Consider the following 13,111-nt stretch of genomic DNA (forward strand, 5'->3'; position numbering starts at 1 on the left):
TTGCCAAATTCAAACCAATGAATGAAATCCAACGAAGTGAACGTTTTATAATTGAGTCTGATGTCGATGTTAATTCAGTTGTTGGACTGGATGATTTTGGAGCCCCTGTGAAAGCGGTTGAATGTATATGTTTGTACAGAACTGTTTAGCTGGAAGAATCTTAGAGTACAGATAGACATGTGAGCGAAAAAGAGCAGAATAACCTTTTATAAAATTTTTGTATTAGTACATTAACAATGGTAATTTTGTATATATGAAGACTAGGCTTTCTGAGTAGCAGAAAGGAAAAAAACATTCCTACATTTTTTTTAAATGTAAGTTTGTCAGAAATACTTATGTAAACATGAGCAATGTTTTATGTGCCTTTTATTTGGGTTGTCTAAATAAAAGTAAACTGTAAAACATGACTGGTGCACTTCTGTTTGTTCACAATAATAATGAATGTGCATGCATTAATTAAGTTGTTTAAATGCATTTTTTTCCGTTATATTTTGTATCCGAAAACTATTTTAATTCTTCAAATTTTTTATTTTTTATTTAATTAACGTTTGAACAGATTTGACCCGGTTTTAGTGATGGAAAATGTTTCGATATCATGGAAGATATCTTGATGGAAGTGTACCTATTGTACTATTGGTCTTTTATGACACGACGCGTATTGCTCCCTGAACTCTTTGTAAGTCGCTTTTGATAAAAGCGTCTGCTAAATGACTAAATGTAAATGTAAGTCCATCTGTAATGTCTGGAAATAAGCCAATAGAAACACACTACTAGTCACTCTCTGTCTACAAATGTGCTCAATACAAACAGTTTCACATCAACAAAACTTAGTAAATGGTTTCTCAATGTGCATGATCCTCTCACCCCCCCAAAAAATCCTTTTTCATCTCTAATTCATGGCTCTCCATCTGGCCCTGTTCAAATCTCCCCTTCCCCCACCCCGGTCCCTAATCTCATGTGCTGCCTTTATTTCTTGGAGAAATCTCATATTGGTCGTTAGGGCTCATTTCCATGTGCATTGGCTCCATTGGTGCGCGTTCACGGCCTCACGCTTGCCGCATCATTTGATCAGGCGTGACGCGCCCCCGGGATCCCAATACAATCAGCCCGAGGTTTAATCTCGTGTCCGTGAGCAGGTGCTCCGGGTTCAAGTTCTTTTGTTTCACCCCTCACTGTCGCCTCACAACGGGGAAAAAAAGACAATGAGTTTCATTGAAAGAACAATTGCTCTTTTTCTCCAGCGCGCCGCTGTTCACCATCTGCCCGTGTCTGTAAGTACAGACAGCTGTATTAGTTTGAGGAGCATTTCTTTTCTCACATTTGCCTTCATAAAAACACTGTCATTTGAAGGACATCTAGCACGATGAATTGTGAATAAAAACACATAAATCTCCATTTATCCTATAATTTTTTCGTGATGACATTAATTTATGCTCATCAGATGTTTATTTTAGAGATTGTATGTATATTATATTGTAAGTGCTTCTTACACAAAATTATAATTAGATGTCATGCTTTTTAAAACTGCCGAGATGGCTTACAGCGTTGCTAGGCAGCCGCGCATGGCTCACATAGTTATTTTATTATATTAAATTATATAAGTATGACATAATATGCAAAGGTCGGCAACCTTTTTAAACCAAGAACTCCTTGACGGAGAAATTCAAGAGAAATGTATTTGACATTTTCTTTCAAATTGAGAATTTTAAGCTTGATCTAATACCGTATAACCGGTTTTCTTAGGCTACTTTTGATGTTTACATTATAAAGATACCATTTTAATTTGACCTAATATAGTTTTATAATTAGTTTTAATATATATCATTTTTGTTACTGTAATTCTGTTGCATGCCTAATTTATTTATTAATTCGTTTTTGAATAATTGATATCAATAATTAGAGGACCCCTGCAGTACCATCGTGAAATCGCTTGGGGTCACAGGACCCCTGATAAAGATTCTATGTCTCAAAATACACTGTATGACATAATTTTGATACACATAAGAAAGATATTATAATAAAAGCCTTGACCACACTGTATTGTTATCAAAATGCTGCATCTTTGATTTGTTTTCAGGAGGTTATTACGTTATTAAAATGTGACATGAGATGCTTTTCTCACCTGTATCCACTAGGACGCCCCTGGGCGCGGTGAGAGAATGATAATCTGCCCACAGCTCAAGCGCTCAAGAGCAGATAAAGACCCGACCACCATCTGGACATCTACACGCTACTGTAAACGTCATTAATGTATTTACACCATGAGGAAATATAGAGTCGATTAATGTGTTAAGGGCAGATCCTTCATCTGGTAAGATCTCACTTACCCTTATCCACTGTATGCTGAATCTCATGTGGGCCAAAGTCAAATGCACGATTTGTGAAATTGTTGTAGATGTAGATTTTCTAATACATACTGTCCTGCGGTTTTGCATCATATTGTGGGTCTGTATGTATCAAGTAGTGCTTTGGTGCTGATGTTGTCAAAGTGAGTCTTGGAATTTCGACGACAGGTGATGGAGATGGGCACTTTCACATACACCTATGGTTTACCCTTCTGCTTTTATAGTTAAAAATTTCAGAGTAGTTTAAAAATATATTTTTCACATTCAAATTAAATCGATCCTCATAACCATGTTTATTTAGCTAAGGATCTGGACTGTATACGCAAAGAAAATGTAGGCTACCAGTCTACTGTGTTTTTACATGGAATCATGGTAATACAATAGCATATTATTATAATAATAATTTGCTATAAATGGATCGTGCTGTTCCTGTGTTCTATTTCTCTGCATCATATTACTGCCATTGTGCTTTCTTATAATTTAGAGCCGTCAGTACTTTTGTTGCATATGATGTTTAAGCAGGAATGATAATGTATGTGAACTGATCCCTTGCATTCCGAAGCATTCTGGGATGTAACAGGATCCGTTTTCTTCCTTGTGTGTGTTTATAGTGTGATTTATCTAGTAATCTTTTGTCAGTATCATTGTTAGTTTCTGTTAAAGCACACAGTCTCTCAGCTCTATTTTTCTGTTATACTCTTATCCTTCCTCTGCTCCTTTTAACTCAGCAGAACCAGGTCAAAAACAAGGACATTATCAAAAGCCCTGGTCCTGGTTCGGTGCACATGGTGCAACTGTTCCCTTTTTTGTGGGCTGAACTCAAAAAAGCCTTGTTTAATATTTACTATGTAGCAGCAAAGCTATCCAGTTAGCTAAAGATTTACTTTATCAAATCTCTTTTTTTTTGCTGCTACTCCAGCAGTCTGAACTGTGTGCTTTCACCCATTACAGCTAATGATAGCGTAATATTAAGAGGTGTCTGTGAATGTGCTGCTACTTTTATACAGAGACAGCGGGCGAGTGCTCTGACATTATCACTAACCCACAGAAAACTCCTGTAACACTTCTCCTTGTCAGACGCCACAATCTGCCCACTTGGATTTCACTTCCCACTTGGCGGCTGCATCGTCCAGACATGCATGAGAATTTGGCACAGTCACACAGAAAAGCGAAGTCTGATGGTTTTGGCAGTAGCAACTTTGAGATTTTCATTAAAAATGTTGTTTATGGATGTTTGTTCTAAATTACGGGGCAGTCGTGTGCACGCCAGCGTGACACTCATTCCTTGTCCCAGTAACAATTTCATCATCCATTAAATGTGCTGAAGTGTGATCGGTTTCTCAAACCCGGATTTGTCCTTCATCTCATTAAATTCATTCACTTTTGCTTGTATATTTAAAAGCTTTACACCTGAATATATTAAGCATTAACTGACCGATATCAAACCATTGCTTTTACCCAGTTGAATTGGATTCATGTCGATGGCTCGAGCTGGTTTGACAACACGATATTGTTTATTCTGACCTCCTTAACAAATCATTCGCTCAGAGGAATCACTGACAGCTAGATTGATAAACCCTGTGGTTGCCATGGAGACGGGAGGCAGGACTCGCATCACCAACGGTTGGTGATGCTCGTAATTTGACATAACAAGCCTGCCTGTGTTGCACCGAAAGCTATACGACTGTTATCCTCTCAGAAGCCCCCTTTTTGATCCCCCTACAACGTGCCGAGATCGCTTTCGTAATTATCAATCACATCCTGTAGACGCTGTACGGCATTCCTGTGGTTTCATTGGCTCTGATCCATCTCAGTGGGTCAGACGGACCCCTGCTCATATCAGCTCAGTGGCTGTATTAGCCAAGTATGACGTCAGCTCTATGTATGTTAATCGGAAGGGCATATCCGCCCTTCTTCAGAACCACATCACTAAGCTGCTACTGTGCAACTACGCCTGAGTCTGTGGCTAAATATAGCACTGCCTGTTTGGTTTTAGATGCGGATTAATGGGAAGAGATGAAAATGGGAGCGAGGGAGATCCGCACCACTCCGATGATGGATTTTACGGAGCAACCCGCAGCCTATGATGGAAGCTAAAGGTTTACCCGGCTGACTGTAGCTGGTTCCTGTTGGACCGTTTGATGCCAGCTTGTTTTTCCTGTGTAGACAGACGGTAAGTCTGAAATACATGAGACATAATAGACATATATGACTATATGAATTTCAGTGTACATTTATGGCTACATGATATTTATGGCACATGCAGTGTTTGGTCATGGAAGTGGGTCTGTATAGAAGACGATATTTCATGAATGTGTCTACTTGAAAGGGTTTTTTCTTAATACAATCTCATGCATGGGAAACCTTGTTCTGGTAGTGACCCTGATCTATTGAATTCCTAGGGGGAACAACCACAGAATGACTCATGCTGTTCTGCGTGTGTCTGTAAATATAAAAATATATTTCTTTCATGAACATACCCTTCCAGTGCATCAGTTTGCCATTACTGTTTAAATAACTGTGTTTTGAGCCTGTTCAAATGTCTTTTTTGTCGGTTGATGTGACTTCAAGCACTATTGCCCGGTTTCACAGACAAGGCTTAGGACTAGTCCCAGACTAAAATATAAGTTTGAGCTGTCTTAACTAAAAATTAAATGCCCTGACATAACTTTAATTGCCATTGTATTGTCTCACAATGCACACCAGTAAGTCTTTTAACTAAGGCAGTTTAATAAACGCGACTTATATCCTAATTTAACTACGGCAAAGTCCTGGCTTAAGCCAAGCCTTGTCTATGAAAAGTGTTATTGCAAATATTTTAAATGCTGTTTATCTTCATATGTGAAAGGACCTCAAGCCGGGATTCAAAGTCAGCTCGCCGGAAGTACCGTTGCACAACATGTCGGCGCACAGTCCACTGGACCACTTGGCACCGACTATAATCAATGCGGACATAAAATTTTTTCCTAATTATTGAATATGTACCTTTCATGGTGTCATAATTTATCGAAAGACTACATAGAATAGTTGCACTGTTAAAAATGTGTTTGCCTCTTTGAAGGACTATTTAAATTGATACGTGTTGATATGTTTTGACATTGAGACGACTGTCAAAACTGTTCCAATTTACCCAAATTCACTTCAACCTAAAATCTAAATGCTCATAGAAACATCATTACTATTACTGAAATATCAAGGGTTAACGTTTCTCTATGATGTAGGTCAAGAGTGTGCCGCTTGCCCTGAGTTCGTCCTTTGCCTTGAGGCTGAGAGTGAAAGCAAGGCATTCTGGGAAGCCCCGCCCTGGATGAGTGTCCGCCAGCACCAGCAGAGGAAAAGTTCGTCCCATGTTGCCTCTTGATACACTGATGCTCAGCTCCCGTGCCATTATGTGCGGATAACGGACGTGGCCGAGGTGGTGCACAGGTCAAGGGCCGGGGCAGTTCTGCGTGGGAGGAGTCAGGGAGGTTCCATAAGTGATGACCAGCCTTTTTCGCCGAAGTAATGCGAACAGTAACCATGGCGACAGCGACGTTGCCTCGTCAGAGCCTAATAACAGGAGACCTCCCCGTCAAGTCAGACGGCTCGAGTTCAGCCAGGCTATGGACGACTTTAAGACTATGTTTCCTAGCATGCAGCATGAAGTTATCGAGTGTGTGTTGAGGGCCAACAATGGCGCCGTGGACTCGACCATTGACCAGCTCCTGCAAATGAGCTTGGACAGCCAGACCACAGATGACAGCTCGGATTCTGACGACAGCATTCCTCCAGAGGTCAGTCTAGAAACCAAAGGATAGAGATCCGAACTTGTTTGTTTGTTCATATGGTTTCCTGAAAGAGTGAATCATGTCACGGTATTGCCAAACTATGTTTGTGGCCTCTAAACTTCATCTCAGATCCTGGAGAGAACGCTAGAGCCGGACAGCTCAGATGAGGAGCCTCCACCTGTCTACGCCCCACCCTCCTATGACATGCACATCTACGATAGAAAACATCCGGCAGATGTGCCGTCCACTCCACCTCCTAGGCAAGCTGAACTGTGTTTTCTGTTTGTGGAAATGACTAATAAAAACAGAAGACAATTTGGTCTCTCTGAGCGATGTTGTGTCTTCTCGAAAAGAAAAGTTCCCTCTGTTAAAATGTTTGTTTAGTCTGAGTCGGTCTAGTTGTGCAAACATGTCAAATTACTGCTTTTGTTGAGTAAATAAACAGTTTTCATTTCCGGTAGTAGCTGAAAAGCTGTTTTATTATTCAGGTCTGTAAAAGCCCTTTAATCTGAAATAACAACACCGACCAATTCCGAGTTAAATCAAGCAAAAAAATACATATAGTGTATTTGTATTTATAATCTCAATGTGTTGGTAGGTTCCATGATTATCCCCCTCCCGGGCATCAGCAGGTTGGCAGATACAGGAACTGGAATCCACCGTTGCTGGGCAACCTGCCCGATGACTTCCTCCGGATCCTGCCTCATCAGTCAGAGAGTCTTCAGGTAGATTTATGATTCGTCTAAATATAGGATGTTTTTCGAGAACCCAGCTGTGTCCTTTACTTAGTAGTCACAATCACAGCCTCTCCGTAAATTACAATTGTTAAGTAGATTTATTTACTTTTGTGGCATTTACTCTTTTCCCCTGACGTCCACTACAACAATACTTTTTCAGTTTTTTAGAACTATACTAAGGTTTTTTCTTTTGCTTTATAAATCTTTCTTTGTTCTGTTGAACACAATAGAAGATATTTTGAAGAATGTAGGAAAGCAAACATTTTTGGGTCAACTGTCCGCTTAAGATAAGCATATCAGGTTTGACCTATATAAAACTCTTTAACGTGTCGTATCTGTAACAGCGTGCTTTGGGATTTTTATCTTCTCACAGAGCACTTTGTCGCAGCCTTCGTCCTCGTCCTCTTCCTCACTGTCATCTCTGACGCAGCTCTCGTCCAGTAGCGGCGTCCTGTCGGGTGGCACATGGTCATCTGAACAGGATGGAAAGTTAAAGCAGTATTTGGAAGATGAACGAATCGCTCTTTTTCTGCAGAATCAAGAGTTCATGAAAGAACTGCAGCGTAACCGAGACTTCCTCATAGCTCTGGAGATAGGTAAACGCACACCTGCATAATGCATACACCCGAATAATTACGTAAATATTTCTAATAGGCTTTTAAGGTACACTTAAATAATATAAATCCCTTCTATAACCTTCGTTAACTGAAGTTGCTTTTTTATTGAACATGGGTTCAAAATGTAAGTAGCAGTAGTTTTTTTTTTGGTTTGAGAATTCACTTGCAAAAGTCATACACAGTTGTTTGCTTCACTTTTCATGAATATTTCATCACTTCAATTTAGGATGTAATGTTATTTTCAAAGTGAGGAAATCAGATATGCAGCAACATTGCAGTCAAACCCCATCATCTCTTTTACATGTACATCATGCTCTGCCGCATGTGTGTTTGCGTGTATGTCTGTGAACAGCCTTCATTTGTAAGTGCTCATTCGGGAGTGGCTGAACTTCATCTCTGCTGTCAGTGACGCCGTTACCTGCTGTGTTTTAGATCATCAGCGGTGCGAGAAAACACAGTGCGGTCACTCATCCGCTTGCAAGGAGAACTCCACCGAAGGTAGATTCCGTTCATCTTCATCCATCGGCCACATGGTGTGCTTTGCCATGAAAACACTGACACTTTCATTTAAACTTGTCAGTGCCTCCACGTAGACAATACCACATAATCCTTTGGGGTGTGCAGAATGACTTTGTTCACACAGGATTTGCGATTGAAGGGATTGTGTATTGAAATGTCTTGTTCAAACAGCAGCTACGGAAGAGGTTTGAATAGTGTCTGTATGTGCGAATAACCAAAGTCAGACCATTTTATTTTCTCATGATAAATGTGAATAATATCTGTAACCTAAATAAAAAATAGAAGATTCAAATTTCCATTAGCTTTTGTTTTCTTAAAGTGTAGATCATATCGTTTTACAAAACTGATGCAGGACATTGTTACATCTCTTACCTTTATCTCTAAGGCCTCGTTTACAATGTCAGCGTAATGTGACCCAATTCCCAATATTTTGCTCTTATGTGACACAGATCCGGTGTGTTCTATAACCGTGTAAACAGGAAAAAACGCATGCATTCGGATATTTCGAGATCGGTTTCATTTCAAATCCATTGTATTTTATTTTGTAGTTACAAAAATAAAGATGCAGTTTTACTTTGTAAGAACTCTGCCGTTCCGTTTTAATCTGCACTACTGACGCATAGACGATTTGCTTTTATTTATTGTCATATTTATATTTATCTTATATGTAGCATAAGCTGGCTGAACGTAGGCTTATCTTTCTCTCATTAAGGGAGAAAAGAAGTCTACCTTTTGTTCAGTGCTTAAAGTGGGAAAAAAAGATGCGGTACTCTCTTTTGCACGTTGACATATGCAAACTATTACCACATTATATTTGGACATATTGCTGTTAATACTTATTGATTTACTAATGGAACCTGATTTAATAATGTTGAATACGATACAAATTTGACCAAAAAAATCATTTTAGTCATTACCTGTGACAGATCTGCAGTCTCTAACTTGGGTTGTTTCGCTAAGCATAGTGTAAATGCAGATATCGGATACGGGTCACTTAAAAAAAATAAGGTGTAAACGGGTCGTCAACAAAATAGTCACAAAGAACGGAATTGGGCATCAAGAACTGCAGTGTAAACGCAGCCTAAGAGTTACTTACCCCATATGAAAACAGGCACATTTGATAGTTTGGTCACTGTGTGTGAATGTACCTGCTTTTAGATCTCTGAAACAGGATTGACAGCCGTATTGTGCTGTTGTGTGAAAACACTATGACTCTTTATTTAGGTGAAAATTGTGCTTCTGGCTCTGAGGAGGCTTGCTCGTCTGTCTCTGATGATGCCTTATTCCTGGAGAAACTCAAGCACATGGGCAAATGTAAGAAAAACACAGCAGAACTTCACTGTCAGGCTCATAAGATTATACAATAGCGTTCTTCTGTACTGGTTTCGATTCTTCTTGCCTAATACAGTATGTAACACTGAGCTTTTTTCCTAATATGTCCCCAATTACAGTGATACTTAGTATTAACATATATAAAAGAGAGCTATTTCGTGATCAAGAATGTCTTTCGGCTGTTTTAGTACTTTTTTGTGCTGTGAAGCTATTTTGGAAATGCCACACATTCTGACCACGCTCTATTATTCCCTGCAGCCACGAGAAAGAAGCTTTTTGAGATTGCTAGGTCATTTTCTGAGAAGACAAGAAGGAAGAAGTCCAAAAAGAAAGCTCTGGCCAAACACCATTCATATCCTCAATCCATCTAACATCAACCCACAACCTCCAAATCTGTTTGTCATTGTTTCTTTTTTCTTGGACGGTCACAATGCAATAAGCTGTTGCGACTTTCGTGCAATGTAGTGCATTTTTCTTTCGAGGTTTATTTTAGTCTATTTCTGTAGCCATGCTTAAATGGTGTCGTACAAACACCTGTCCTCAGTCTGGTCCTTGACTTTCCCACTCTGGGCTCTGCCACCTCCACCATTAATCTGCTGGAAGATGTAGAAGGGCCTCCACCGGGTAAATATTCACTTTATATCTTTTAGTTAATGAATTGAATGGAAATGAAAATGTAATATGTTGTGCGATCATGTTAAGATCTTGTGTGTATGTGTTTGTAAACAGCGCAAAACAGTCAGCGCAAGAGCCTTTCGGGAAAAGCGGAGGGGGAGGAGTTAAATAAGGCATGACATCATGGTAACATCACTCTGTCTGTACATTGTTCCTCACATAGAATTACATTTAAATTATCTTTCGATGTCTAAAGTCCATCTTCTTAATATACATTTTTTGTTTGTGGTCTTCTACAGATAGACGAGTCTTGGCCTGACAAGCTTGCGGCCCTGAAAACTAAAGCATCATCACCATCAAGATTTCACTCATTAGTGCCATGCCACGCTTGAATGACATCTGAACCATGAAGATATCAAAGTTCTTTATTCTCGTTTGACAGTCTGTCATTTAGCGTCTGGCCGTCATGCAGTGTTGCAGATCAGGTCGTGCTGGGTCAGTGTTCACACCGTGCTGGGACTCGGGACTCTAGAAAAGCCAAAAGCACAAAACCTATCCGCTCAGCTAGTTCAAGGGATACTTCACTGAAAAAGTTTGTTTTTCTTTGTTCTTAATATGTACGGAATAGTACTTATAACCTAACAGATCTCGACACCTATTGACTACCACAGTAGGGAAAAGAACAATGTGCCCCAGAACTGTTTGCTGTCCCACATTCTTCAAAATATCTTCTTTTTTGTTCAACTGAATATTTTATTGCTACTGTGGGAGTACACATTTGGAACAACTCGGAGGTATTTTCAGACAGAATTTTCATTTTTGGGTAAAGTATCACTTTAAGATCCATGTTTGTCTCAGGAGATTTTAAAAGGCCTGAACGCCTCAATGTATCATGTACAATCCCAATCATATTTTAAGCAATTCCATTCATACACAAAAAATGTTTTCCATCTAAATCTTCTTTGATAACCAATAGCCTGTTAATTTGATATCTGGTGTCAGATTGAGTTGTCATAATGCTATATGTTTTCAACCAATACTGAATGTAAAATAATGCTGGACACATTGTGACAAATTCTTATTTTTAGAATTGGTAAATAAAGCAAAGCTTATTGGATCCGATTGGAAGTAGAGTCTTTCCAGCTTTGGTTTGTGGGTGCTGACTGTATTCTGGAACAGTAAATATAGGCTAAATGTTGTAATTCTCAGAGTTTAGGGCTGTTAGCTCATCGGCTCTTTAAGATTCCACAGCGATGTTCATTTTCCAGAGGATCATTCTGTTTATTCTTAAATAAATGACACTTTGAAATCATTTTGAAATGTTTGACTGTTAATTGATTAATTCAACCAAATATGACTTTTATTATTATTTACTCTGTCTTGAGTCATTTCCAAACCTGTAAGTTATTTTTCCATGCCATGTAAGAAAAACACAAAACAGTTTTCTGGTATTCTCTGACACAATTTCACATGGAACGTATTTACGAAAACAATTCGGATGACGTCATGAACGTTTGTTTAACGCTGGTCCACAGAAATATTTGAACAACATACAACGAACAGAATATACATTTAAAAATGTTAAACCAATATCTTTAGAATTCAAATATATATGTAAGATTTAAAATAATGAGTGTAAGTGCTTCTGCACCAGTGTTTACATCTTGCAAAGATAGGCAAGGCAAGTTTATTTATATAGCACATTTCATACACAATGGTAATTTAAAGTGCTTTACATAGAAGAAATTTAAAATATCCATTTGATAGAACAGTGAAGCAACCAGTTAACAATAAAAAATTTAATAAAATACAGTTTAGAATAGAAAATAAATAGATACACTGCACAGTATCCATAGTTTCACTATACCATGATCTAACCATGTTTTTGCTTTTTTATTATAACAGAAGTAATACTTTTTAAGGGGTAAACTCTGCAAAAGGATAAGAATTCAATCTAAAATGCCAAGACACTGTAGGTACTGTAAATATAGGCTATATCGAAGGAAGCAGTTCTCTGATGTTTGCTCTCTTTACTAGTTGATGTACTTTCATATTGTTAAACGGTTTAACATATATGTGTGTTTATTTGTATTATATTTGTTTTTATTATAGTGTCTGTTTATTTCGATTTCGCCGGCAAATGACCTACTTTGGAACGCTCAGTCAAAACTCGCAGTTACAGTAGATGGCGCTATATACCCGTAATCCCAACTAAAATGAAACAAAACAACTTGAGTTTTCTTTCCATACAAAATCACTCATTATGATACATTATTATAGCATTATTCTGACCTTTGACCCGTCTAAATAGCCCCTCAAAAATAAAAATGGTCTACCAGAGTGCTCACGTGTCTGAGTTTCTGCTGGTGTCTACAGTTTGGGTTATTTATAGCCATGTCTGTCTACCTCAAAGTCCCATGATGCACCTCTTCCAGATCCTAAAACCGGTGGCCTTTTACCTGTTACTCGGAGATAATCCCTAACTGATCTCATAAATAGAACAATCACTCTTTATACCACCTGCCACTCACTACTTGTCTGAAATATGACTGAAAATCATTGGTGTCATTCAGGGATTTACGGCAAACCTATGTCACACGGATGATCTCAGATTTCCCACAATCCAATATAATCTGCTGTATCCTGGGAAGGGATTCCTCAAACCGACCAATAGAATCTCAGTGTGTGGTAACATAGAAGCCGGGTGGGTGCTGTACTTTGTCTCTGTGGTACTTCTGCAGGCTTTTTGGTAATATTTAATAGACATTTTTGTTTATTACAATAATATTAGAGGAAAAACTCTAAACTTGTAGTTTAGTTTATGGATGTGAAAAACTCTCGTGGCGATTCTTCTGCATGCATGAGACGTTCCACAATGGAGCATCTGTACATCTGACTGACCGGTAAGATTGCAAGTGTATTTAGATACAAATGCTGAAGTTGACATCGGTTTTATGTTTTTTCTGATTTAGAGGCATTTTTAGCACTAAATTACAAACTTTTTTTATTACCATTCGTTAAAAAACTCTGTTGTTCTAATCTTAAAGACCCTATCAAATAATGTATTTCTTCTGTTTTTATTTAACCCACATTAACTTATTTGATGAAGTATTGACATTTATTGAGCAAAGACTAAATAAATCAAATTATAAAGTGATTTTTTTACTCTCATTTTGTCT

The 13,111-nt window shown here is 38.5% G+C and overlaps 1 protein-coding gene across 3 annotated transcripts; it reads left to right on the forward strand.

Moving 5' to 3' along the window:
• Positions 1-2,171: 2,171 nt before the first annotated feature.
• On the forward strand, positions 2,172-11,248 carry cuedc1a (CUE domain containing 1a). 3 transcript variants are annotated; one of them, XM_079448624.1, is made up of 12 exons: positions 2,174-2,311; positions 4,342-4,518; positions 5,567-6,118; positions 6,242-6,372; positions 6,711-6,837; positions 7,223-7,445; positions 7,899-7,964; positions 9,210-9,299; positions 9,576-9,669; positions 9,883-9,941; positions 10,047-10,118; positions 10,232-11,248. In XM_079448624.1, exons 3-11 carry the CDS (start codon positions 5,825-5,827, stop codon positions 10,109-10,111), a joined length of 1,149 nt encoding a protein of 382 aa, XP_079304750.1. In that variant the 5' UTR covers positions 2,174-2,311; positions 4,342-4,518; positions 5,567-5,824; the 3' UTR covers positions 10,112-10,118; positions 10,232-11,248. The 3 variants fall into 3 exon arrangements, with proteins under 3 accessions (XP_079304752.1, XP_079304750.1, XP_079304751.1); XM_079448625.1 differs by lacking the exon at positions 2,174-2,311 and adding an exon at positions 4,748-4,790 and having other exon boundaries at positions 4,392-4,518; XM_079448626.1 differs by lacking the exon at positions 7,899-7,964 and having other exon boundaries at positions 2,172-2,311.
• Positions 11,249-13,111: the final 1,863 nt, after the last annotated feature.

The sequence above is a fragment of the Barbatula barbatula genome (assembly GCF_947034865.1).
Source record: "Barbatula barbatula genome assembly, chromosome: 24".
NCBI classification, from domain to species: domain Eukaryota; kingdom Metazoa; phylum Chordata; class Actinopteri; order Cypriniformes; family Nemacheilidae; genus Barbatula; species Barbatula barbatula.